At 42.8% G+C, this 26,477-nt stretch overlaps 1 protein-coding gene and 1 non-coding gene across 3 annotated transcripts; one reads left to right on the top strand and one right to left on the bottom strand.

Annotated features, from left to right (window-relative positions):
* Nucleotides 1–328: 328 nt before the first annotated feature.
* On the bottom strand, nucleotides 329–22,941 carry ZBTB37 (zinc finger and BTB domain containing 37). Of its 2 annotated transcripts, XR_011850355.1 has the most exons (5): nucleotides 22,853–22,941; nucleotides 15,953–16,908; nucleotides 15,526–15,625; nucleotides 2,414–14,394; nucleotides 329–2,378 (listed from the first exon to the last, which is right to left on the bottom strand). XR_011850355.1 is itself a non-coding variant. In XM_072128107.1 (4 exons), the coding sequence occupies exons 2-4, from the start codon at nucleotides 16,879–16,881 to the stop codon at nucleotides 13,867–13,869; spliced, it is 1,557 nt and encodes a 518-aa protein (XP_071984208.1). In that variant the 5' UTR covers nucleotides 16,882–16,908; nucleotides 22,853–22,941; the 3' UTR covers nucleotides 329–13,866. The 2 variants fall into 2 exon arrangements, 1 of the variants encoding a protein (XP_071984208.1); XM_072128107.1 differs by having other exon boundaries at nucleotides 329–14,394.
* Nucleotides 22,942–25,914: 2,973 nt separating this feature from the next.
* LOC140105293 (small nucleolar RNA SNORD79) lies at nucleotides 25,915–25,996 on the top strand. Its single transcript, XR_011850532.1, has one exon. It is a non-coding gene; the product is annotated as a small nucleolar RNA SNORD79 (small nucleolar RNA).
* The last annotated feature ends 481 nt before the right edge of the window (nucleotides 25,997–26,477 follow it).

Raw genomic sequence — 26,477 nt, 5'->3', positions numbered from 1 at the left:
TTGATATTGATGGTAGATTTCCTTTAAAGGGGTTTTTCCATGAAGACTTTATCCATCTAACTTGCTGATTAGTGGGGGTCTCAGTGCTGAGACCCCCGCAAATCATGAAAACTAGAGGTCCGATGGACCCCTCGCCGCTCCTCAGACTAATGGAGGAGCCTCGTTTTCATGATCTGCGGGGGTCTTAGCGCTGACACCCCCACTGATCAGCAAGTTCAATGAATAGGGCCTAACTTGTCTTCATGGGAAAACCCCTTTAAGACGCACGCAAGAGCACAGGATAAAAACTGTGTAGTTCAATAAAAACATGACAGCAAAACTTGCACTCACATATATCTTTTATTCAGTTTTTGTGCCAATTTAAAACCCCTTTGTGAGACGCCTGGATACAAAGCTCCAAAATAAATGTCAGGGGTCGATGGAAGTACAGTCTCTCCCCTCCCCCCATTCTAAATGGAAATTCAAAAGACATCTCCCCCTCGAAAAAAAAAAAAAAAAAGCCCAGTATCCTAACGTGTGGAGTTATTTTCTTACAAGAAAAGCATACATTTTCACAGTCGTAGAAGAGTTAGAGTCCAATAAAAACTGTGTTCATTATAAATAAGTGATAAATGGATGTCAGGTTCTTACAAAAACATACTCAAAACACAAAAGCATCAGTCAGGCAAATAAAATAAAAAAAAAAAAGAGTTCACTTGAGTAGTCGTATGCGGCAATATATGACGTCCTGAATAAATTATCCTCAATTCTCAGACTAAGCATGCAAATGTCAATATAAAAGAATAAAGGTTATTCACTAGGATGAGACAGTACCGGGTATGTGGGAGCGGGAGAAATGTGCTAGAGCTAAAGGATGACAGGTAAGAATCTACAGGAGGACCTGTATACAAAATATAAGGATGACGCTCTACAATCCATTTGTATAATCCAGGATACTGTAGTAAATATGCAAATAAAAGTGAAAATGGGATGAACCCCTTCTAAGCCCAACCCATGAGGTTCTCTTGTCTGATTCACTTTCATTGTATCAGGGATTCCCTATATAATATGCACCATTAAAATCCGTTTTCATCATCATAAACCTGTGAACAAGCATCTTAGACCAGTTCTACACAAACTTGATAAGGGCATTATGTCGGTACCCACTACGGTTCCAATAAACCAAACCTGGATCGGCATAAAGGCTATTCACTAGGATGAAACAGTATCAGATATACGAGACTGGAAGAAATCTACTAGAGCTAAAGGATGACACTACCCGATGCATTTGTATAATCCTGGATACTGTAGTAAATATGCAAATCAAAGTGAAAATGGGCTGGACCACTCCTAAGCCCAACCCATGAGGTTCTCTTGTCTGATTCACCTTCATTGTATCAGGGATTCCCTATATAATATGCACCATTAAAATCCATTTTCATCAACATAAACCTGCGAACAAGCATCTTAGACCAGTTCTACCAAAACCTGATAAGGGCACCATGTATGTACCCATTGCAGTTCCAATAAACTGAATCTGGATCGGCATAAGGTTCAACTGTGATCAAGTTTGGTCAAAATCTGGTGGTTCAGCAATGGCCTGTAATATGACAGCTAAAATGCAGCCATGTCATCTTAGACCGGTTCTACCAAAACCTGATAAGGGCATTATGTCTGTACCCATCACGGTTCCAATAAACCAAACCTGGATCTGCATAAAGGTTATTCTCTAGGATGAGACAGTATCAGATATATGAGACTGGAAGAAATCTACTAGAGCTAAAGGATGACAGGTAAGAATCAACAGATGACCTGTATACAAAATATAAGGATGACGCTCCCCAATGCATATGTATAATCCAGGTTACTGTGGTAAATAAGCAAATAAAAGTGAAAAAACACTGACCCCCTCCTAAATCCAACCAATGAGGTTTATCTTCTGTGATTTCCCGTCACTGTTTCAGAGATTCCCTATAAAATATGCACCATTAAATTCCATTTTCCTGATCATAAACCTGATAACAAGAATCTTAGACCGGTTCTACAAAAACTTAATAAGGGCACCATGTCTGTACCCATTGCGGTTACAATAAACCGAACCTGGATCGGCATAAAGGATATTCACTAGAATGAGACAGTACTAGATATATGGAAGAAATGTATTAGAGCTGAAGGATGACAGGTAAGATTCTACAGATGACTTGTATATAAAATATAAGGATGACATTACCCAATGCATTGGTTTATTCCAAATCACTGTAGTAAACATGTAAATAAAAAAAGTGTAAATGGGCCGACCCCTTTCTAAGCCCAACCCATGAGGTTTTCTTGTGTGATTCACCTTCATTGTGTCAGGGATTCCGCACCATTTTCATGATCATAAACCTATGAACAGGCACCTTAGACCAGTTTTACACAAGCCTGATAAGGGCACCATGTCTGTACCCATTGCGGTTCCAATAAACCGAACCCGACATAAGGTTCAATTGTGATCAACTTTGATCAAAATCCGGTGCTTTATAAATGGCCTGTAATATAGTGTGAAAAATGCTACCTTGTCACTGACCTGTAAAACTGGTCTCATGTCTACAGCCAGTTTAAAGAGAAAATTATCATATTATTGATTATGTATCTGAATTTTACAGGAGACATCAGACAGGACCAAGTCTCATCACTAAATCACCACCCACAAATATTAGACGCTCAAGTCCAAGAATGACTCCATACAAAAGCAATGACTAACATTATTATTATGAAAGTAGAACTTTTTGGAACCTGGTGTTGGCATGTAACAAAGAAAATTTAGTCTGCAAACGGCATCTTATAGAGCAGGAGAAGCAGAACAGATTGATAAAAATGATTTTGTCGTAAGAATTCAGTATGACTTGTAATTTACTGAATTAAATACTCTGCTCTTAAGGATTAGGAGCAGAGTATGTGTCATGAAAGCCTTTATTTTAAGAGAGTTTCAGAGTTGTGGCACTCATTATGGGAAACTACCCAATACAAACTCCTGCTCTACAACATACTTCCAGCAAATAGGACAATGAGTACAATCTGCTGAGCTTTTCCTGTAACATGATTCATGTAGATAGGGAACAATTTACACTCAACTTAACTCTGCCTGCTCTATAACGTGCTACCTGCAAAAAGGACATTATGTACAATTTGCTCAGCTCTCCCTGCTCTATAACATGCTGCCTGCAGATAGGACATTATGTACAATCTGCTCAGCTTCTACTGCTCTATAACATGCTACCTACAGATAGGACACTATGTACAATCTGCTTAGCTCCTATTGCTCTATAACATACTGCCTACAGATAGGACCCCATGTACAATCTGCCCAGCTCCTCCTGCTCTTTAACATGCTGCTTACAGATAGGACACTAGGTACAATCTGCTCATTCTCTCCTGTTCTATAACATGCTGCCTACAGATAGGACACTATGTACAATCTGCCCTCCTGCTCTATAACATGCTGCCTGCAGATAGGACACTATGTACAATCTGCCCTCCTGCTCTATAACATGCTGCCTGCAGATAGGACACTATGTACAACCTGCTCAGCATCTCCTGCTCTATAACATGCTGCCTGCAGATAGGACACTATGTACAATCTGCTCAGCTCCTCCTGCTCTATAACATGCTGCATGACAAAAAAAGACAAATTAGGAAAACCAATCCCTCAATATATTGGCAGTGTGAGATCAAATTCTGTAAGATTGGAGACCACACAGCGATGGATCATTTATCTTGGTGATATTGCTGCCCATAGATCTCCACCAACATGAACTTACATGCACCGGCAGTCCACCAACTCATAGAAAAGTTACTCTATACAGTTTTAGCTTATTGCCCATTCACATCTTTCGGCTGGCACTGACACTGCAGCTCAGGACATGTTCACACTTTGCACTTACATTGCGTTAATGGTACATTAACACATTGTTAACAAACCATTAACACGCTTCAAATATGTTAACATATTAGTAACACAGCAAAACACAATGGTAACTCAATGCAAACACAGCACTGGCAGATTGTTACATAAATTATACATTGCGTTAACATAATGTTAACGCAATGTAAATACAACATGTGAATGGGGCCTGAGGCTTATTCAAGCGAGACTGTAATGCCAGATATAGCTCAAAGGACAAGGGTTGGGTGGTTTCTGGCAGCACCTCCACATTACAATCAGATTAGGACCACCCACTGGACTCCTAAGCCTGATGTTAAAGGGTTTTTCCCATGACCAAAAGTTAGGCCCTATCAAAGTTTAAAGGACATTTACCACCAGGATGAAGGATTGTAAATCAACCATGCTGACATACTGGTGTGTGCCCTCTGCTCCTCTTTAAGCTTCTTATGCCCTTGTTGGATAGGATTATGCAAATTAGCCTTAGGGGATCCAGGCTTATCTATGGAGCCCGGAGCTCCTCAGGCTTATTTGCATAATTTTAAAAGCCTTTTTTTTGTCAAAACCAGGGCATAAGAAGATAAAAGAAAAGCAGATCCTGCCAGAGGGGCGCACATCTGTATGTCAGTGTGCTTGATTTACAATCCTTCATCCTGGTGGTAGGTCCTTAAGACTGGTAGACTTCTAAAAACTAAGCAGCAGTGCCTTCGAGCTTATCCCTTCTGCCAGGACCATAAAACTCTGGGATCGGAAACCAAAGTGTTAGAGGTAAAACAGAAACTGGATCCAGTGTATTCTGGAAAAAGGAGTGGAGTTCCCTTCCACTCCAGTACTGAAATGTATCTGGATTATTAAATATCACAGTGGCTAAATTCACGGATAAGTCATGCTACATGTTGCGCAGATGATCAAGGACGCAACCCAAAATTCCATATTATTCCCCATACACCCCTTTCCCTTCACTAATAGCTTAAAACTAAATTCTATAATACAGGCAGTCCCCGGGTTACATACAAGATAGGGTCTGTAGGTTTGTTCTTAAGTTGAGTTTGTATGTAAGTCGGAACTGTATACTTTATTATTGTAACCCCAGTCAAACTTTTTTTGGTCTCTGACAATTGGATTTTAAAAATGTTGGGATGTCATAAGAACCAGGATTAACAATAAAGCTTCATTACAGACGCCTGTGATAACTGTTATAGCTGATTATTGTAGCCTAAGGCTAAAGTACAGCAAATTACCAACATCCAGAGGTCCGTTTGTAACTTGGGGTCGTATGTAAGTCAGGTGTTCTTAAGTAGGGGACCGCCTGTACTTATAATGAAATATCCTCTGTGTACAATATCCTCCTGTGTACATCGACACTGACCTACTCGTCTGACCATACATGACCGGAGCATGTCCTTCACTTTAGTTTCACATACGTTGCGTTACTAGACGAGTCCGCTGCTATATATAACTACACATGGTTTATGTATTGCTGTAAAGGCGACAACAAAACTAAGTGTCTCAATTGGCTGTGGGAACGACTGAGGTGACATACATCAATATCCTCGTCTCAACTCCAGTTCTGTAGACCCCCCCCCCCCCTGAACAGGTCTTATTCACTTTTTTTGGAAAACCTCTGTAAAAGATGCCTAGACAATGATTTGATCACAAAATTTCCCCAAGAGCAATCAGTTGTAACCTGGCACTAAGTGTTTAATAATCCTGCAGCTCCCCCGCAGGAGAAATTAAGCATTACACAACATCTATAAATCGTCCTCCAAGAGGTAGAAGAATGACTTCAATGGCCAATAATATAATAAATGAAATGTGAGGATCTAAGGACTGACATTATGGCCCCCCAGGTTTTAGGTGGGCACTGAGAAATGCTCGTATACAAGGTACACCACTAGCGCACCATATAGAAGTTTAGTACGGTATTTTTTTAAGCAGATTCCATAAGAAAAGGCAAAGGTTTGAGAATGGTTTCCCTTGTTCCCTAATCTAGGATCAAATTAGATTTTTGGTTGTAGCCCAGAAAGTGGAATATATCCTAATGTCGCTACCTCCAGTGATCCACATGTCCAGCATAAGCATCTTACTGTGCTGATCCTTGTTTTTAGACTTAAAAAGAGTTACTGCAGTACTTTATTCCTCCCTGCTTAGTTTAGCTGTAGGAACACAGTGAATCCGCGTATTAGAATAAGCATCTTTGTGTGCAGATAAATGTTTTAGACTCAATGGGAACCTGCCAGTTAAACTGACCCACAGTAACTAAACATATCTTTAAAAACTGCTATTATACAGAAATACAACTATCCCTATATTGTTCCTCCTCATGCCTGTATAGTTCCACAGTTCATTTGTAAAGGTCGCCAACGCCATCTATGAAAATAACCACATGTGAGACCAATCATAATTATTCCTTTGAGCGGAGTCTGGCATATTCATGTTCCTCCAGATTCTCCAGCTTCCCAATTGATACAGAGCATCCTTTCTCTTCAGCTGAGTGACTCAGCTATCTCATTCCCTCCGGAATGAGTGGGATGCTGGCTGTGTGTGACCCCGCTGAAGAGTATTCTTGAGGGAGGAGTGAATGAGGGAGCCGATTTAACTTCCGCAAGTCTCTTCTGAGATGTAAGAACACAAATATCTCTAGATAGTGAATCAACTCTACGACTGGACTTTGGAACGTCGTGAACAGGTATGGGGAGGAACAATATATGGATTTTTGTACTGCTGTATTCAAAAATATGTTTAGTTAGTGTGGGTTAGTTTAATTGAAAAATTGTAACTAAAAGGTGTTCTTTCACCTATAAGGGGGATACAAGTTACTGCAGTCCTTAACTTACTCCCTGTTTAGTTTAGCTGTTCACAGATACAAAGAAACAAATAAAAGCTAAAATAACATATCTGCAAGAAGGAAGAGAGCACTTAAAAAAAAGTCTTGTTATTCCAGCAGCACAAACACAATTTTTGCAGTCAGTCTTTAAAGGGGATGGCCACTCTTTTAATAATTCTGTTGCATTATAAATATCTCTGCATCTATATGTAACTTTGCCTTTGCCTCCTTTGAAAGGGTCAGCTTTTCGCGGTTTTAACATGATGCCCTCTGAAAATATACACAGATCCCTCTTTCTCACTGTTCTAGGCCATCCTTATGGCGTCTTCCACTGTATATTTCTTCTCAAAGTCTGTCCTCACAGGAAGAGAGACAGGAAGAGGGGAGACAAGGGGAACAAGGATGAGTCATCATCTCCTGCTACAGCTCCTCCTATTCAGCAGAGCTCAGATATGTAAAAAAGGAACAACAACCTCTTGATAAGGGTATAAGGAAGTGGGCAGAGGCCTTCAGCACATACAGCAGAGCTGTCATTTGTTTTCATTGGAGGTACGCATTAGGATTGTTTGGTTAAAACAAGCACAAAGCTTTCACAAATTTCAAAAAGTTCACACTTAAGGTGCCAAAACGCCTTCCTTGACTACCTGCTGAATGCATTGTCCCCTTCCAGCTATTCCTTCCAGGGTCAACAAGATAAATGGAAGAGATCTCTTAGGAAGGCTATTTTAAAGGGTTTCCACCCTTTTGGTAGGGGTACACCATCTACAGAATGGCTGGAAGAAGCTGACTGTACGACTAGAGGTTGGTGTTGATTTTTAATGGGTGAGATAGCCGACTAAAAGTTGGTGTGGGTTCCTAATCAGATACCTGACTATAGGCCTTAAAAAGTGTGGAAAACCCCCTTAAGTGGGAGCACTTGCTCCCTCAGTGTTATAGCAATATTTTTAATATACAAGGGCATCAGGTACCCTTAAATATTTTCACATTTCAAGCACCAGTAAATCTACGGATGTCCTATCAGGGTCAGGAAGACCTGAAGGTATACACAAATACCTTGCTGTATTTACAGGACATGTAAAAATTATGCATTTCAGGGTTGGCCTCCACCCTTAGAAAGGACCTCCCACTAATAACCAAGCAGGATAATGGAGAGGCCATGACATGCAAAAAATAAATATGAAAAATAACAACATGTAATAAACAGTGATAACTCAATCTACAGTAAGTCCACAAGAAATAGCCCTATTATGCCAAAATTAAAACTGTGGCGGCCTCCCATCCATCCATCTCCTATAGCTCCACAGCTTCCGAAAATTAGAGGATATTTACAATATTATCAAAGTATGGATGAAAAAAAAAGCCATAAAAACATGGATGGAGTCTGTATCGGTTCCTTCTTTCTCTATACTAGAAGACAGAGTAAGGTACAGTAGGTACAAACAGATGCTTTGCCGACCCTGGTGGTGGCACATTTTTTGCCCATTGGACCTCCTGAATGGTGAACACCAACCAACCTTAGGAATGGTGTTCTTTTTAAGTTTATGATAGTTGGAAGTGCTTGGTATCTTAGCCCTCCCACATCTTCTATAGGCCAAATATTTGATCCTGTGCACTTATAAAGCAATCCATTGGATTATAGAAAGGCCACATGGGAGAAATACCTTGAGGACTCCATCCGTGACCCCCTCCTAACGATTCTTCTGAGATCGCTGAGAGGTCTTAGCTTTCAAACGTTCAGCAATCCGTCATTCACTTTAATCAAAGACTGCACACCTCCTTTTCTCTACGTGGCTGCAATAAGGGGTTTGGGTGAGGTCTAGGTCCCATGTGAGATTGTGGCCTCCACATTAGGTCTATTATCTTACTACATGGACCTTATGAGTCTGAACCCCCAACCACAACTTCCCCTGCCCCATATGAGACAATCCTGTCGTATAAGAAGAATAATAATTTTAATTGATTCCACTAATGCTATATACATCCCTCCCTACCCAGGTAACTGTTTCCCTACGGGTTAAGTGCCATTTTAAGTGCTTTTTCCATCCATCACATCCTTTGACCTTTACGTTTTTGTGCATACACTGAAATGTTGTCGGACTAGCACTCTAGACCCACCGACGCTGTGAAATGATGACGGGACTACAATGCTCTAGCACCTGATTAGAAGAACCTAGAACCTGTATTGGAGCTGCTTTATTGCCTTAAGAAGCAAGGCTACTTTCCTTTTAAAGTGCTTCTTACAAAATTGTACAAAATTGGATGTTACTGCAAGAACTTTTGCAGGAGGCTGTGTTTTTTTAATTTTTTTTTTTACTGCATTAAATTGGGGTTGTTACTATACTCTCCATGGCCCATTTACAAGCCCAGAAAATTGAGTGCCTCCTTGTTGTCCCATAGCCAGTCATGTAAAGCGTAACTAGAAATCATCAAGAAGACCAAAGCTTAAAAAATAAAACATCCATGCAGCAGAGTCCTCAAGCTCCAGTTTCTCATTGCACAATACCAAAACCTAGAGCTGAAGGGTAAGTGGTAAATAAAGGAGTCAAAACCCTGAGCTTCCAGAGGACTAGGGTCTTGTTTTTTTTTGGATACCACCATTTCATACACACTCTTCACAGAAGTCTAAATAAAGCCATAGCGTCCACGCTAGAAATAAAGCAATTCACCTCTAAAGATAGTAAAAACAGCGGAGAAGAGCTTGTCTTGGTGTAGAGGAAGCCATTACTCACCGACAAGTTTCTTCTATATGAACAGAATGACTTCATACTTTGACAGAACCCATAATAGTGTACGTCCCCCTATGTGATAGAGGTAGCCAGACATAAACTGTAAGTCACTGTATGTTATGGAGTAGCCTCACGACTAAGTGGAAATTAGACATGAGTCCTGGTGGTCATGAATTAGCAATGGTAGCACACTGAGGGTGTTGCAATAGCCTGGCGCTTGGTTATTGGCATTTGCCCCCACCTGTGGTTAGATGATAAATGTCCTTTGTGGGGCAACACAATGCCATATGTTTACAGCGACTGTACTTAATATTGCAGCTCAACCTCATTTTCTATGGGACTAAGTTGCACAACAACCTCGTGACAGATGTAGAAGACGTCCCCGGCCACGTCCAGGGGTAGATGGATCTTACATATAGAAGATCATTTTATTTAAACCTGGAATAACTATTTAGACTGGCTGCAAGTGACCGGGGTCGGACAAGTTCACAGATCGACCACAGTGAAATAGGATTCAAGGAGTCCCTGCTTCCCCACAAACATTCTGTGCCTTAAAGAGGTTTGCCGATGAAAGAAAGTTCTGAAATGTTAATCCCCTAGTTATGTTTAAGTAATTGCCCCTTACTTTGCAATTTTACTCCGTTTTATTGCTGGTTTTGCTCCTATGATGGTCAGTGTAAGATTCTCTATGCTGCAAGATGCTGTGTGCTGACAATGTGCTTAGATTATCAGGGTACAGGGTTTAGCTACACTTCCATTTAGCTTCTGAAGATTCTACTAGTGTCTGACATATAGAAAAAGAGAAATGAGACAGATTAAAGTCATGAGATGGATATAAGACACAATGACACACTTAGCTCTACACACAGTCAGCACTGCTATGCCCCATCCCTCAGTTCCAGCTTATATTGTTTGTAGAGCTGCTGCTGTCTCTTCTACAGCTGCTGCTGGACAGGAAGTGCCTGTCTCTGTAGTGCTGCCCCTCCCCTTAAAGTACAAGAGAAGCCAGAGGAATCTGCCGATCATAGTAAGGAGTTTATGGTCGTATCCAGGGGCAACCAAAATATAAACACCAGGACTGATAGGTACAGGTTGGAATTATATCTGCGAAATGCAGTATTTTTGTCTTCGTGGGAATACCCCTTTAATGAAGTTTATCAGTTGATTTTTTGCAGGAAAGAAGACTCTGTGTGGGGGATTTATCATTAAGTGGGCTTCTTGCGCAAGTTTTTTTAGACTGACTTCTTGTATGTCATCTTTATCATAGTTGCTTAGACATTGAGAAAAATGTGGCATATGAGATGTTAATGTCTGCATTGGATTTGAGGCTTTTTGGTGAAAAGTTGCACATTTTCAAGCAACTAAATTTTTTCCTATTTGAGCAAATTTCTACCTAACCTTTGAGAAAAGACACATACGTCTGTCTTGCTTATCTGGGTTCACCTGATAAATGTAGTAGAGATAAGCTAAAGTGGAAAGTGAAGTAGGTTAGCAAATGTTGCAAATTTTGTCGAAAATTGTCACGTACATTGTGACAATTGTGAGACATTTTATGCCACTGATGGATGTAATTACAACTATTATCCCTCCCACCTAATACTACTTTGACACACAGAGTCCCATCCTCAGCACTGTGGTTGTTCCGGGAATTTTGACCACCGCACGGACTGAGCTTGGTTGCAGCCAAACTTAATCTCGATTTGTTTTTTTTACTGCTAAAACTCATTTTAAGTGGACCTGGGCCGCAACGTTCAGCTCAATGCCGAATATTGTGGGTTCGGGTCTCCAAACCCGGATTTCAGCCAGTAGTTTGAGCTCATTCCCAACGGTAATACCTGCAAACTGCCCTTTAAATGCCGCAATTTGCCCTAGGATCATCTCTATCCGATTACATCAGAAGAGACACGATTCTAGGGAAAATGGTGGCGCGCACATCATTTGGCGCCAGAACCAATCGCAGGTGTTGCCGTTGCTGTAACTGGACAAAATTCAGTTTTGGTGAAACTGAATGGGTTTGCTTATCACTAGGCCTCAAAGACCTGAGCCACACAGGATGGGATGACTATACAGGGGTGTCCCAGTTTGGAGAGACTAAAAAGCTGCTGGAAATATTCCTTATTCACCTTACACCCCTTTCCGATTTACTGCAGAGTTCAAGATGGCCACCATCTGTATACAAAGACTAAGCAGACAGTGTAAGTGCAAGATAACTTTTTTTTTGTCCGTTTTAAACCATTTTCTATCATTTTTAAATTAAAAAAAAAAAACTTATTTTAGCAAACAGGGAGCACCCCCTCCGTGTAATAAATTTGGTTATAGCTCACAACCAATCAAAGTTCTGCCAAAGTTCTGACATTTCTGAATATCACTTGCATTGTCATCAGACGTAACATATAACAGTACAAAACAACGATTCTCGGTAATATAAACTGTGTGATGTATGTAACAAAAAAAGTAAAAAGTAAAATAAATAAATATATGAAATACTGTCACTAACCTCCTACATGCCGGGAGACCTATAGACCCAAACCTACGGCATATAAGAAGATGTATACTGGAAAAAACAAACCGCTGTGTTAAAGCGTATTCAATCTTCAGCTCAATAAAAAGAAAACCCAAAACTGTAAAGGTCGATGAAGCGCATCGACCTCATTCGCTAAAATGTAGAAAGTGTGAATGGAGCATTAGGGAGATCTAGAGCTCTAGTCATATAAATAAGTATCTGGACATTGGAGCCTCCGCTGACAAACAACAACATGGTTTAGTCCAGTTGTAGTTGGGTGGGAAAGCCTCCGTTTTACGTCCAAAAATTGCTTAGTGCGACCTAAAATAGGAAAAATAAAGCAGGCAGCGGATAAGGCAAAAAAACCCAAAAACGGCATCACTTACTTTAGCGGCAGAGCTGGATTTAGGTTTCATCCTTGTCATTGCCCCCCCCCCTTACCAGCAAGGTAATATCGACTCACCTAGGGGACGTACGATTATCTCAGCAATAAGAAATTACAGTACATAATAATCACTATCTTCATGAGGGTCAGACTAGTCGCAGCTCAGTTTTTGGTGCACTGAAAATCCCCTGCCAGTTATATTCTTGCCGCCTGGCATCAAATAGTATTCAGTATGCATTGAGCTCTTTGTTGCCCTCTAGTGGTGGCTGCAGGCAGTTAGATTTTGAACATTGCAATATGCCAAGCACTGATATGTTACCTATTAGGGTATACTCATATCTCTCCAATCAAGACTATTCTATATGCCTTGAAAGAGAGACGTTCTGTATAAGGCCGCTTTCACACAATACGTCCCCATAGAAGCGTATGGAGCCGGACTTTGGTATGGTGAGCAAACATGTGTCACCGTACCAGACCATAACAAAAAAAAGCATGCTCTATCTTTCCCCCTGCATAGGGCCATGCACTGCTCATCCCTCCGCCACTCCGGCCTATCATGTGCTACGCCCTGGCCCAAGCATAGCAAACATTCGTGTGAAAGTGGCCTAAGCTCCCACTGGAGTGGTGTAATTGGGAGCCCTTTATTGGAAAAAAACTGAGCTCCGAAGGTGCGGTGGGGATGGGACAATTCACCCAATGCATTGGTTAAAAAAAAAAAAGGAAGTCTTTGATGCTGTGACCATAGAGGCAAAACGTATTGGCACTAATATTTGTTACCATCACTTTGGCAAAGTTACAGTATACATGCTTCTATGGCGTGCTTTACTTGCTAATTGTGGCTATGGGATGGAGTGTACTAAAAACATAAATCCAGCCCTGCTCAGAGGGGTCCCTAAAGAGAGTAGAGACCGCCCTGATATCTAAAGGGTTACTTATTGCATCACTGCCTCCTCTCCTCCCATCTCTTAGCATCACGTAACAATTCACACTTGCCTTACATGCACAGTAGAGTCTATGACTCCGCTACAGAAGTATCTTTAAGCACCTTACTAATATTCCTAAAGACAGCACCATCAAACTTCTTCGAAGGCCAGGACTGGACTTTCTGCCAAACATGATTCAGAACAATAATAAAAAAAGGCTTCAATGACCGCTGCCGCGACGCCATGAAATGCTCCTGTGTCTGCCGTGGTCTTCCATAGTCATGACCGGACTTGGTAAAGGAAAGGGCATATTCACTTATAAAACAGTAGCTCGTTTCCTTAGATAGACAGACAGTCGTTTCGGGGTTTTTTTGAGGTCTAAAAAGGAAGCTAATACAATTTCTCTGAATTTGGCAATGAAATTTTGCAAACTTCCCAAATTTCTGCCCCAGGAGACAAATCTCTTAAGCTGGGGGAGAAAAAAAAAAAGAAGAGAGGAGCAAAAAGGAAGGATAAAAATGTTGTGAAGTTTTGCTGAGGTAAAAGGGAGGAGATTAGTCTACTTGTGTCCTCCTGAATAAAGATAGAATTTTTTTTTTCCTTAGTCTGGTCCGGTAGTGGACACAGAACCGTGAGCCGTCTCGCCGCCATAAGCCACGTCGGTCGTTGCTGAAGGTGCCACTCCTCCGGCTTCTTCGCGAGGTGGTGATTCTTCCCCGGCTGGACCTCTAGAAGTAACAACTGTGGTGGTCTCGGGGGAAATGCTGTGAGGACCCTCGAGAGGAATACAGCCAGGGTGGTTTTTCCGAAAGTGCTGATTAAGGATAGCCTGGAAGGGGAAGCTTTTCCCACACACATGGCAATGGAAGGGTTTGTTGCCTGTATGCTTCCGTATATGATACTCCAGCTGATCCTTGCGGGTGTACTTCTTACCGCACATCCGACACACAAAAGGAGTGATCCCCATGTGAAGTCGCATATGGCGGTCTAGACTGCCCTTCTGGTTGAAAGACTTGGCGCAATAGATACAGGTCAGTCGTGGATTGTATCGAAACCATCGCTCAGACACCTCTTGTTCACGGAGATATTCAACGTAACCGCTCACGCCAATCACTCCCCCTTCATCCCCCTATATGGGACAGAGAACAGAGAGAAGAAAGGTGAATAGGAAAACTGACATAAAACATGATACATCTCAGGGAGGGGGAAGTGCACCTGCACAGTTTAACAGCATAATTTTAAAAGTTGATGTGGATTCACTGGCTGTTACACTCTGGGAACTGTCCCTACGCTAGCCCCTCTGTGATCTGGCTTTACAGACTGTTACACTGTCTCACCCTCCCCTTGCTCCCTCATCAAGTGTGCTGTGTAAATTTCCAGTGTAACAGTCTGTAAAGCCAGATCATAGAGGGACTAGTGTAGTCCTTCTGGCTAATTAGCATAATTTTAAAAGTAGAGTTTAGAAGGAAGAAGGCAGTGAATTATTAGTATGTCACACGTCAGTTACTGACAGCTGAGTCCTCTCCATACAAGCTGAGTGTTTGCAGCATACGGCAGTAAACACCCACCAGTAACAAATGACACAGGTGATAACCCTTTGATCGCACCACCATCTTGGCTTACATCGTCACTCCCCATAATGTCCCAGGAGAAATGATCTGTCGTCATGAAAGACACTGTCTTGAGACCCGAGGCTGTGTAGTTTTCCCTGATCAGTGGTACATTGTAACAGATGATGTGCAAAATCCACATCCAAAATCCACTTTACTTTGACAGTATATGGTAAGATCAATCAGACAACCTAGGGTTAAACCACCCTATTTGGTGGAGGGGGGGGGGGGGTGTTGAAAAATAGTAAAAAATAAAAATAATATACTTAATCATATGGCGGAGCCGAGTGGCACCTGGTGACGTAGCCGGAGCGCCTGCGTCTCCTCTAGATATTTTTATAAAGACTTTTTTACACTAAACCAGACGCCCCCAAAGTGATCAAAGATGTTGCCATCCCCTAGATTAAAGGACGAGCATGTACATTTAGACATCTACCATCAGAACACCTAAAAAAAAAGTAATTATCCTTTAAGTAAATTTGATTGAGTTGTAATACCAGACACATATGCTCTGCAGTGTATGATGCCTAGGTACACAGTGAAGACACGGAATGGACCTTAGGGACACAGCACCCCTACAGTCTCATATCGATGACCTCCCAACACCATAGAAAAATATAAGAAGGGTTAAAAGGAGAGAAAGCACAAACCTGATTGCTATGTTGCTTTGGTTCCTCCAGCCTCCGAGGAGACTCGCTCTTTGCTCGGTGTCTTTCCGGCATGGTGCCCACGCTACCGGAGGGGCTAAATCTTCAATAAAGAGGAACAAAATAAGTTGGAAACTGTTGCACGGTATTAGTATTTCAGACAACATGAAGCTCAATAAGATAGTAGATGTCTCGACTGCCTATTCCCTCAGGCTTGACATACTGGGAATTGTTCTCAGTGATGAGAATGGACCAGGCCTCTCCCGTATACGTGGCTGGTGGGGGCTAACCTCCTCTAAGAACAAAGCATCAGACATCCTAAATCTAACATGCCCAATTCTTCATTATCCCCAATAATTTGACACTAGGCAACATCAGGACCCTCTCCTCCACATGAGATGACCAGTCACCCAATGTGTATGGGACTTACCTGTCCATCTCACTGCTTGTTGGCCTGGACACTTTGGTGTTGGATGACCCCATATTGTAGCTTTCATTTCCGGCAGCGTTGTGTCCAGTTGTATCAATCACCATGGCGGTCACCTCTTCTGCGCTGCTCCCATCTTCTCCAGAAGGTTGGTTTTCTGGACCCAACCACTCATCCAGGTTCTCCGTTTTGATCCGGAGGGCCCCCATCACCCTGACGTCGTCGTCACTCCGTTCCCCTCGGTCGGCTGCCCCCGTTTCTACGTACCACTGTCCGGCTCGGTTTATCCGAAGAATGGGCTCCCTGCCCTCCACATCTGAACCCTGTTCCACCATCTGAGGACTTGTGGACTCCTCTGCGGGACTCAACTCTCTAATGTCCAGTACAGTGCTCACCTGCCCCCTCCGATTCACAGAGGGTCTTGGAGTGCTGTGTCGTGGACTTATGGAGCGTGTCAAACTCTGGCTGACCCGGTGTGTATCTTGAACTCTTTCTTGGTGCTTGGGTCTACTCTGGGTCAGCTCTTCCTCGGATTCGGGGGAGCTTATTTTTAAGTGGATGCCCTCAAGGATCTGCGTGCACTTGTCAATAATGTGCTGCATCTGCAAAAAGCTTGCAGCGGTCAGGTAGCTTATGATGTCGGCCAGTTGCAAGCAAATGCGGCCTGTATAGCAGAAGGAAAGCAGCTGCTCAAAGACCCCGGGGTTTTTGATGACTGATAACGACACTGCGCTCATCTCGTTTAAGGACATATGGTCTCGGAAGTAGGGCGAGCTGGCGGCCAGGACCACTTTGTGTGCTCGGAAAGACTGGCCCTGCACATTGACCACTATGTCGCACAGGCGCCCTTGCATCCGCAGCTGATTGAGGTGGTTCAGGACTGAGTTACTGTACTCAGGGATTTCCAGCTGGATATTGCCTCCTTTCTCCATGGCTGCCCCTCTCGTAAGCACTCAACCCTACAAGAGAGGAGGGAACACAAATTATACATTTAAAAGGAAATCTACCATTATAACCCATCCCGATAAACCAGGGGCACTCACTCATAGGTCCGGGCACCGTGACAGTGGTAATCTTCTTATATTTGTTATTCATAGCCACCTTACTTCTAAACTCAACTTTGAAATTTATGCTAATGAGCCAGAAGGACTACACTCGCCCCTCTATGATCTGAATATACACACACCGTTACACTGGAAGTTTACACAGCACAATTGCTGAGGGAGCAGGGGGGAGGGCGAGACAGTGTAACAGTCTGTAAAGCCAGATCACAGAGAGACTAGCGTATTGACAGTTCCCAGAGCCCCTCCGTGCTGCAGATACAGTTTTCCCCATTCCCTCTGCTCCTTCCGCACTTCACCACTCCCTCAGCACTTCACCAATCCCTCAGCACTTCACCACTCCCTCAGCACTTCACCACTCCCTCAGCACGATGTAATCTCACCGCAGCAAAGGAAGTTTCAGCACACAGTGGGAGGGGAAGTGCTTCTGGACAGTGTAACAGCCAGTGAATCCACAGCACTGAGGGGCTCTTGGAACTGCCCTAGTAGAAGATTACCACAGTCACGGATAAAACATTTTGGCAATAATCTTGCCAAAACACGGCATAAGAAATAAATCAGAGGTTTCAGTTAAAAAAATTACAATACTAAGAAAAGGTAATAAAACAAATACATATAATTAAACGAAGAGAAAAAGTAAATGAACCTCTTACTGAAATAGGATTGGAAGTGTAGATTTCATGCATGTTTGGTCAATGAAAGAAGTTGTTTGGAGGTGGAAAAACATGGCTGCTTTCTTCAGAAAACAGCACCACGACAACTGACCATGGTTTGTGCTGGTATTGCAGCTCAGTCGCATAGGGATAAATGGAGCTGAGCTGCAATACCAGCACAGACCATGGTCAGGTGTCGTGGCGCTGTTTTCTGAAGAAAGCAGCCATGTTTTTCCACCTCCAAACAACTCCTTTAAATTAAGTTACCAAAGCCTGGCTACTAATAGATCTATCCTTCTTAGAGGGGTTTTCCCACAAATTCAAGTTAGGTCCTATGGGCAGGATTACTGTAAAGTTAGACAAATAGCGCTTTAACGGATAAAATTCAGGACTGCTACTACTCTCCTTATTGGGGCTTATTTACTAAGGGTCGCACGCTGCACTTTCATCGGACATTTTGGGTTTTGCACGGCTTGGACAGGTATTTAACAGGGGTCTGCGCGATCGGATTGTGGTGCAGCTGCGCTGCTTTCATGCGACAGAAATCAGGGGGCGCCGTCGGACCATCTGACTGATTCGGACTGAGCGAATGAAATTTAACTTTCATATTGTGTCACAAGACAATGCACCTACATGCACCAGGAAGAAGAAGGTGAACTCCGGCAGACCTGAGCGGGGAAGCGACACATGCAGGATATCGGGCGCACGATCTTAGTGAATCGCGACACGGAAAATGCCCTTTCGTAGAACTTCGTTGGAGAGGTAAGTGAATGTGCCACTCTGTTCTTTTAAAGGGATTGTCCACTTTGAGCAAATAATTTATATGAAAAGTTACTCTATTCTCCAATATACTTTCTGTTTCAATTTCTACAAAACTTTCTAGATCCCTGTTTGCTTCGGGAAGCCTAAAGAGAACCCATCATCAGGACCACACTTTTTCACCTAATGACAAGTTCCCATAGCCTTTTTGCTATTTTTAGCCTTTACTATTGACCAATCTGCTTTTATCATTAACATACGTGGTTCCACTCACTTTTAAAAGAATATCTGGATCTCTGTCAGCAAACTGCATAGGGGGTCATAGGGGTCTTCTGTGACAAGACTGGAATCAACATCATTATCTGCTCTCCCTCTTCCTCCTTCTCCCCTCCCTCCTGCAGTTATTAGCAGGCCTCGTGCTACAAGCAAATCCCCTGGACAAGAGGGAGAACGAAAAGAGGAAGCCAGAGAGGGCAAAATCTACTAATGCCCCTGCCCCAGTTTCCTGTAGCACTCTGCACGTTCTTTCTAGTGCAAACTGCTTGCACATGTATTTAAAGGAAACCTACCAGTTCAAATGGTCGGTGTAAGCTGTAAATACAGAGCACCAGCTCAGGGTGAGCTGGTGCCGGAGCTTACTTTCGTTAGTGTTATAAACCGCTGCATCCTGGTTTAAACACTTTTTAATGTTTATAGCTGTAGCTGCTTCGGCTGGTGCTCTGTATTTACAGCTTACACCGACCATTTGAACTGGTAGGTTTCCTTTAAGAAGTGTCTGACCCACATTTGTATCGCGGCTGCCGGTGTGTGCATTGTACTATTTATGTCCGTGCCGAGCCTCTGTATACAAAGACCAATGGTGACGGGTGGACTGGACATAAGTCAGTATAGAGCCTTTCTTATTTGTATATTTATTGGGCAGCATGGTGGTTTAATGGTTACCACTACAGCCTTGCAGCGCTGGGGCCCTGGGTTCAAGTCCCATCCATTTGCAAAGAGTTTGCATCTTCTCTCTGTGTTTGCGTGGGTTTCCTCCGGTTTCCTCCCACACTCAAAAACATACTGGTAGATTGATTAGATTGTGAGCCCCATTGGGGACAGTTCTGTGCAGTGCTGCGTAATCTATGTGCGCTATATAAATAAAGAATTATTATTATACCCCCCAATGGAGATATATATATTTACGAATCTCTTGACTATCCCTTAAACATCACTACTGCTGCCAAATATGCAAACCGTGGTCAGTAGGGAGAGCAGTCATAGAAAACACTGGCTGCTAAAAACAAAGGAAAGAAAAAACCTGAACCCTGACGTCTCTCCTGGCTCTTACACGGCAGGTGTGGGAAGAAAATTGTCACTTATTTTGTAATCAATGGAATTTTTTACGGATTGAATAGATGGGGGCGCTGGTAGTCGCACATCTACCACTCACTATCTTCGCAGCAAACAAAAAAACTACTCCTAGACAGTCAAAATGTGAAACGCTTGGATATAATGGATGCCGGCTTCGGCGCTGAATAATTTTGTCACAAAAGATGTCACAACATCCGCCGCTCTGTTCCTGCAGACTGCGCTCACAGACAATAATGCATACAAATAAGATGGAGGGAAGAGACACATCTACATAGAGAGGACACAGCCGAGCACCTCGTAGGGTTATGTTATACACTGCGGGAGAGGTGGCGCATCATACTGTGTGTGTATATAGATATATATACACACATACACACACCACGACACAATACCAATAGTAATAAGGAAAATAGCATCTGCTATTCTGAATAGACACAACCCCAAACCTTTGTTCTTAGGCTGCGTTCACACATGACGTTTACATTGCGTAAAACAGATAAGAGGATAATTTGCCTAATTACATTGCTGTTAACATTAATGTGCGAATACATTGTGAATGCGTGAACATTGTGTTAACACAATGTTGACGTGTGTGTTAACATTGCATTTTGTAAACAGTAATGCCATTAGGTAAATCTCCTCTTCTCAGCGGTTTGATTGCCGATTGTAAACGTGTGAACGCAGCCTTACAAGAGATAATCCACTGTTCAGAAAGGCCGAAGACGGCTATTCCTCGCCACTCTACCGTACACATGCATGCTCACATAGGAATAATCCTAGTCAGACATCTTTTGGAGAACAAAGGATCGGGCATTGACGTTCAATTGTTTTATATGTAAAAACATTAAAGGAGTTTTCCAGTTTCCACATATAAATTGTTATTGTTAATATAATAAAATGTTATTCAGTTTTCCAATTTACTATCTGGATGAATTCCTAATTGTTCTCCAGATCTCTGTTTGCCGTCACAAGAAGTTTCATTGTTTACATGTGGATGAAAACCAATCCTTGGTCATGTGATGTCACATAGGTGCACGGCTCGTAATATCACAGTGAGTAATCAGAGATGTGTGATTTAATGAGCCGTGCACCTGTGTGACATCACATGACCAGGGATATTATGAGCCGTGCACCTGTGTGACATCACATGACCAGGGATATTATGAGCCGTGCACCTGTGTGACATCACATGACCAGGGATATAACTAGCTATGCATCTGTGTGACATCACATGACCAGGGATATAATGAGCCGTGCACCTGTGTGACATCACATGACCAGGGATATAACGAGTCGTGCACCTGTGTGACATCACATGAGCAGGGATATAGCAAGCCTTGCACCTGTGTGACATCACATGACCAGGGATATAATGAGCCATGCAACTGTGTGACATCACATGACCAGGGATATAATGAGCCGTGCATCTGTGTGACATCACATGACCAGGGATATAATGAGTCGTGCACCTGTGTGACATCACATGACCAGGGATATAATGAGCCGTGCACCTGTGTGACATCACATGACCAGGGATATAACGAGCCGTGCACCTGTGTGACATCACATGACCAGGGATATAGCAAGCCTTGCACCTCTGTGACATCACATGACAAGGGATATAATGAGCCGTGCACCTGTGTGACATCACATGACCAGGGATATAATGAGCCGTGCAACTGGGTGACATCACATGACCAGGGACAGCGTTTATCCACAGGAAAGAAAAAAAGAAACTTCCTGCAGAATGACAGCAAGCAGAGATCTAGAAGGAATTGATACAGAAAGTACCGTATATTGGAAACTTTTCCTATAAATAATATTTGCTGAGAGTCGACAAACCCCTTGATGTCATGTCATAGAGCAGTGATGGCTAACCTATGGCGCTGGTGCCAGAGGTGGCACTCAGAGCCCTTTCTGTGGGCACTCAGGCCATCACCAGAGATGACTCCAGGTATCTTCCTGCAGTCCCAGACAGCCCAGGACTTGCTGTGCACAGAGCTATATTAAAGTGACAGCTCTACCTGGGACTATTTTCTGCTTTATTGGTGTCCTCAGGGGCAGGTATCAATGAAAACTGTGACAGAGAAGGGAGTATAAATCACAAATTACATTTCTGTGTTGGCACTTTGCGATAAATAAGCGGGTCTTTGTTGTAGTTTGGGCACTCGGTCTCTTAAAGGTTTGCCATCACTGTCATAGAGGATCCTGCCCGGGCAGAATGGGGAGTACAAGTCCCTCCTGTGTATTACAAGATCACTTAAACCCGTCAGTTAAACCCCCGCTATGATCAGAGGAAACCCCCTTTAAGGGGAACTCCCACCCTCTTTGACTCGCCTCTTTTAGCAAATCCATTACACAGCCCGGATCTCTGTATCTGTGTCATTCCTCGGTTATTCCTCATGGAAATATTTTAATAAACTTTTCCCCAGGATGTTACCACTCCCCTTCTTAAACACGCAGATTTGTGCGATTGCAGAGTAGTGCCGCACCTTTACCTGGTAACACCCAGATGTCACTTCTGTTATCATTTCCTGGAGCAATAACAGAGGAACACAACACACATTTTGTAGAACAGATGCTCCGGAATAGTTAGAATCTTAGATAAACAGTCTCAGGGGTGATGACCCCAAAAACACGAATATGTTCTAAGCGTCGCCCATAACCACCACTACGGGTGCGGTCCCACATCAGTACAGGGGGGGAAGACGAGATTTTACTTAGAGGGAAGGTCTATTATCAGAATTATTAACATTATTATAGCAATATGTGATATGCTGTGGCACTACAACTCCCAGCAGGCTCTGATAGTAAATATTGGGAGTTGAGTGCTCCACATAACCATCAGATCACCCTATAGAGACATGGAGGAAGTTGAGATGTGATGAGCAGGGGTGAGGGCTGCTGCCACCACTCAGGTTACCCCTGGGGTAGTGCTCGGGCTGCTGAGGGTGGCAGTGGGCGGGCTGCTTATAGACTGGTCACTCCCCCTCCCGGGAGGATGTGGTGCGGGGTCCTAATGCCGCGCTCTATACTCCAACCCCCCCGAGTCCTCTCCCCTCCCTTCAGCCACCTACCTCCGGGGGGCGCGGACGGGCCGGGACGGGGCCACCGCCGGAACACAGCGCTCCGGAAGTGCTATGTCAAATACCTTCACTCTACTGCCTTCCTCACCCGGAAGTGAACCATGCATCCGTCTGGTGAGAGGGTGATTGGCATCCATATTGGGTGGGGAAAAGGACTAAGTATTTATTTTTTATCTGAGAACTAAGTTTTCAGACTTTGTAGAATAATAAACTACCAAGTCTTAGCGAAAATTACTATTTTGTAATTGTTTTATTTTTTTTTAATCATAACCAAAAACATGGCGCCCAACTTTGTGTTGGCGACATCTCCAAAAGCCAATGGTAGATTTGAGCTCCGCCCCTGGGATGGGCTACATTCTTGACGTCACTTTTGATGCCTATATAAACCGCGTACGCTGTGCTTTCTGAATCGTCTTTGGAAGGTAGGAGAGGGATGTAGTCGTGACGGGGGTGGTGCTGTAGCTGAGCGCATTGAATTTTTCTCTCTCTCTGATAATGCATTGTACTTTTTAAGACCATTTCCCTTGTGCAATGTTTCATGTAATATGCAGGTACATTTAAGTTGTTGGACTTTTTATTCCTATCTATGGTTAAAAATTTGGTAGGGACTTTCAGAATTTTGGAAAGGTAATAACTTTTTTGATACATTTTTCTTCCTGTTGCACATTTAGCTACAGTGTTTCTGTAGCCTATAGGGTGGAGATCTGAGTTGCATTGGTTTGCTGTCATTGTCCTTACAGATCTATTAGATGCAGTGAAATTTTGGACACTGGTAAACTAGAGTGCAATTGTCTCAGGTGGATATAGGGTTGGACTAGACATTATAGGTCTTGGCTCAAATGTGAATGTTATATAGAGCTTTGGGGAGTTGTTCTGGGAAGTGCACCTCTCAGATGCAGGGGTGTAACTTGAGGGGCTGCAGAAGTTGTGATTGCTCCTGGGCCCAAGAGGTTTAGGGGTTTCACTTTCCCATATAGAATGCTATTACTATAAACCCTACAGTTATAGGGGGGGGGGGGGCTGGCACAGACTTGGCACTGGGGCCCATCAGCTTCTAGTTATGCCACTGCTCAGATGCCCATGTAGTGTTGTATGCCAAGAGACAACTGGTGGTGGTTTGACTTTTGTGCTCATCCTATGGTGGTTTTGTTTTAAGGATGCATTCACATGTGGTGTTTAAAGAAAACACATTAAAACCTACTGCCACAGCTGTCAAGATATAAGCCTTATTAAATTGAAGACATTTGTGTTTACAAAGTGATCCTGCTAACATCAATTTAATTAGGCAAACCTCTTCAGATGTTGCAGTGCTTTGTTAAACCTAATTGTACCCTCATTGTTGGAATATGATTGATTGGCCCACACCACCAGTACTACTAGTATGTGCTTCGATGGTAAAACAGTTTAGTCAGCCACCACAGTTTTCACTTTCAGTGGTGTGAATGAGAAACTTGGCTTACAAGTAATGGTAAATCTGTTCTTATATTAAAGGCTTGAGCGGAGACCTTAATGGTGAATGAATGGCAGGAGTGTAACTTGAGGGGTGCAGAGGTTGCAGTTGCACCAGGGTCCAAGAGGTTAAAGGGGTTATCCAGGTTTTAAAATTTACTGTGGTCTAGTTAATAATAAACATTTACTTGCCTTTTCCGGCGCTGCCGATGTCCCGCGCCGCGGTCGGTGTCCTCTGTGTGCTGGTTTGTATTACATGTGTTACATTATGAATCCTTATTTTAAAAAAAGCCCATGTTGCTTATATAAATGACTTAAACATATGCATCATTTGTTTTGTTTTTTGTTAGCAATAGGTTTTAAAACCCAATGCATATATTAATAATTGGAGGTTCCTGTATGTAAGCCTGTTATCAAGGTGACATGATACTGTATGTGACTGTAGTATTTTTACAGGCACAGTGTGAAAATTTAGCAGTGATGAACCATGGCCAGGAGTGGTGATGAAGTTCTCTTCCTGAAGGAGCATATCATCACCTGTAAGGTATGACATCCAACTTGAATAACTACTAGTGTGTGAGATGGTGTCGGCATTTGTATAGTCAGTATCTTCTAATCAGTATGGGCGCTTATTAAAAATTGGTTTACTTTCAGTGGGACAAGAAAGAAGGGGATCTGGAGTAGGCTGCTGTGGGGACGGTTTTATCTGTCTAGAGAAAAAAATAGCTTTGCTCCAGTCCAGATATCAGGTGAAATGAGCTTTAAACTTTATTCCAAGCTGTATTATGGTCAAGTAGCCCTTAAGAAACATTGCAGCTTTTTTCACCTGGTAACTAGGTACAATAGAAACGCCTTTTCATCAGACCATCCCTTGCACTCCATAGGCTGGCAGTGACTGTGAGGCTACAGCAGCAGTTGCCACCTCTAGCCCCGCCTGTTATGGATATGCTGGACCGCTTTGAGCTACTTTGCAGTAATGTTTGCTAGCATTATCGGAGGGTTCTGAGAACGCTAGCAGTATAACACTGCATCGTAGATGGTGCAAGGAGCTGCTTACTTTAGTAAGCGGCTCCTTGTGCTTTTGTTATGGATGACAGGTCCTCTTTAACCCAAAGTGTGCTGCTTGATTTCTTCTTGCGTATATATATTTTATCCTCTCTGCCCATCATCCATCTGTCAAATTCTCCTAAATCCTGTGCCCATAAGTTTTACTGTTTTGGAAACTGCAGTGCTAGAGGCAGTACTTGTACTGAATGTGATGGTTCATAAAATAGTTTTATTTTGGAGTCTCACATTGAGTTTTGCTCAACTGTCCCCACTGTCTAAAAGCAACACAGGTGCTAGGAACATCTTGTATGAAGTGCCTTGCTCCATTCAGATCTAATGCCGCTGATGACTCCTATTTGCTACTCTTGACTGTCTGAATGACGAGATAGCTACCACCAATTCTTCATTCTGAGGCATTAGTTACAGATCTTCTTGACTCTGTTACAATGGTGAAGTCTCTGGTCACATTGTGTGTTCTTTCCTTCTAGATTATACACTCCTGCATGTGTCAGCGATATAGGTAATCTTGCTTATCATGATGTATGAACTTCTCACATTACTGTATATGATGATCTATAAACAAATCAATGGGAATCTCTCTGAAAAAGAATGAGGGATAGCCTTCATACTGATACAGAGGAGTAAAAGGATTTGGGGTACTGGAGTGTGGACTGTGTAGTTATGTCCTTATCTTGTTTCCTAGGGGAAGAATAGCAGCTGTGACCCAAGATGGTGGATCGTGTACCTGAAGGTTTGTGTCCTGTAATGAATCCTATTTTATCCACTAGGTATTTTGTTCTAAAATACAAATAGTTGAAAATGATAATGGTCCAAGCTTCCAACCAATGGCTGACCTCACTGCAGAGAAGAAATACATGGTTACGATTATCATAAACATAGAATACTCTAAGCTTTTACGGGCAGATGGTAACTGAACTCCAAGCCGGCTTCCTGGTGTTGCAGTGAGCCCTGGGGATGGCAGTGCCTCAGCAAAACTCTTCTAAGGACTCCCTGGAGAGCCACAGCAATCTCTTGAATGGCAGTTCTTCCATGAGGACCCAGAACAAATGGGCAGCTCCACGTCTAATAATCCTGCAGTATAGTAGCCAAAGTTCTAGCC

This window comes from Engystomops pustulosus, chromosome 10, assembly GCF_040894005.1.
Source record: "Engystomops pustulosus chromosome 10, aEngPut4.maternal, whole genome shotgun sequence".
Lineage (NCBI taxonomy): Eukaryota > Metazoa > Chordata > Amphibia > Anura > Leptodactylidae > Engystomops > Engystomops pustulosus.
The sequence above is the reverse complement of the archived record's forward strand: the minus strand, read 5'-3'. Positions and strand labels throughout refer to the sequence as shown.

Excerpts from the sequence above, each read along its gene's own strand:
- ZBTB37 (XM_072128107.1), bottom strand. The coding sequence starts at position 16,881 with ATGGAGAAAGGAGGCAATATCCAGCTGGAAATCCCTGAGTACAGTAAC. Across the intron at positions 15,626-15,952 it reads ACAAGCAGTGAGATGGACAG|ATTTAGCCCCTCCGGTAGCG; the intron begins GTAAGTCCCATA and ends TCTTTATTGAAG. Across the intron at positions 14,395-15,525 it reads CAAAGCAACATAGCAATCAG|GGGGATGAAGGGGGAGTGAT; the intron begins GTTTGTGCTTTC and ends TGTCCCATATAG.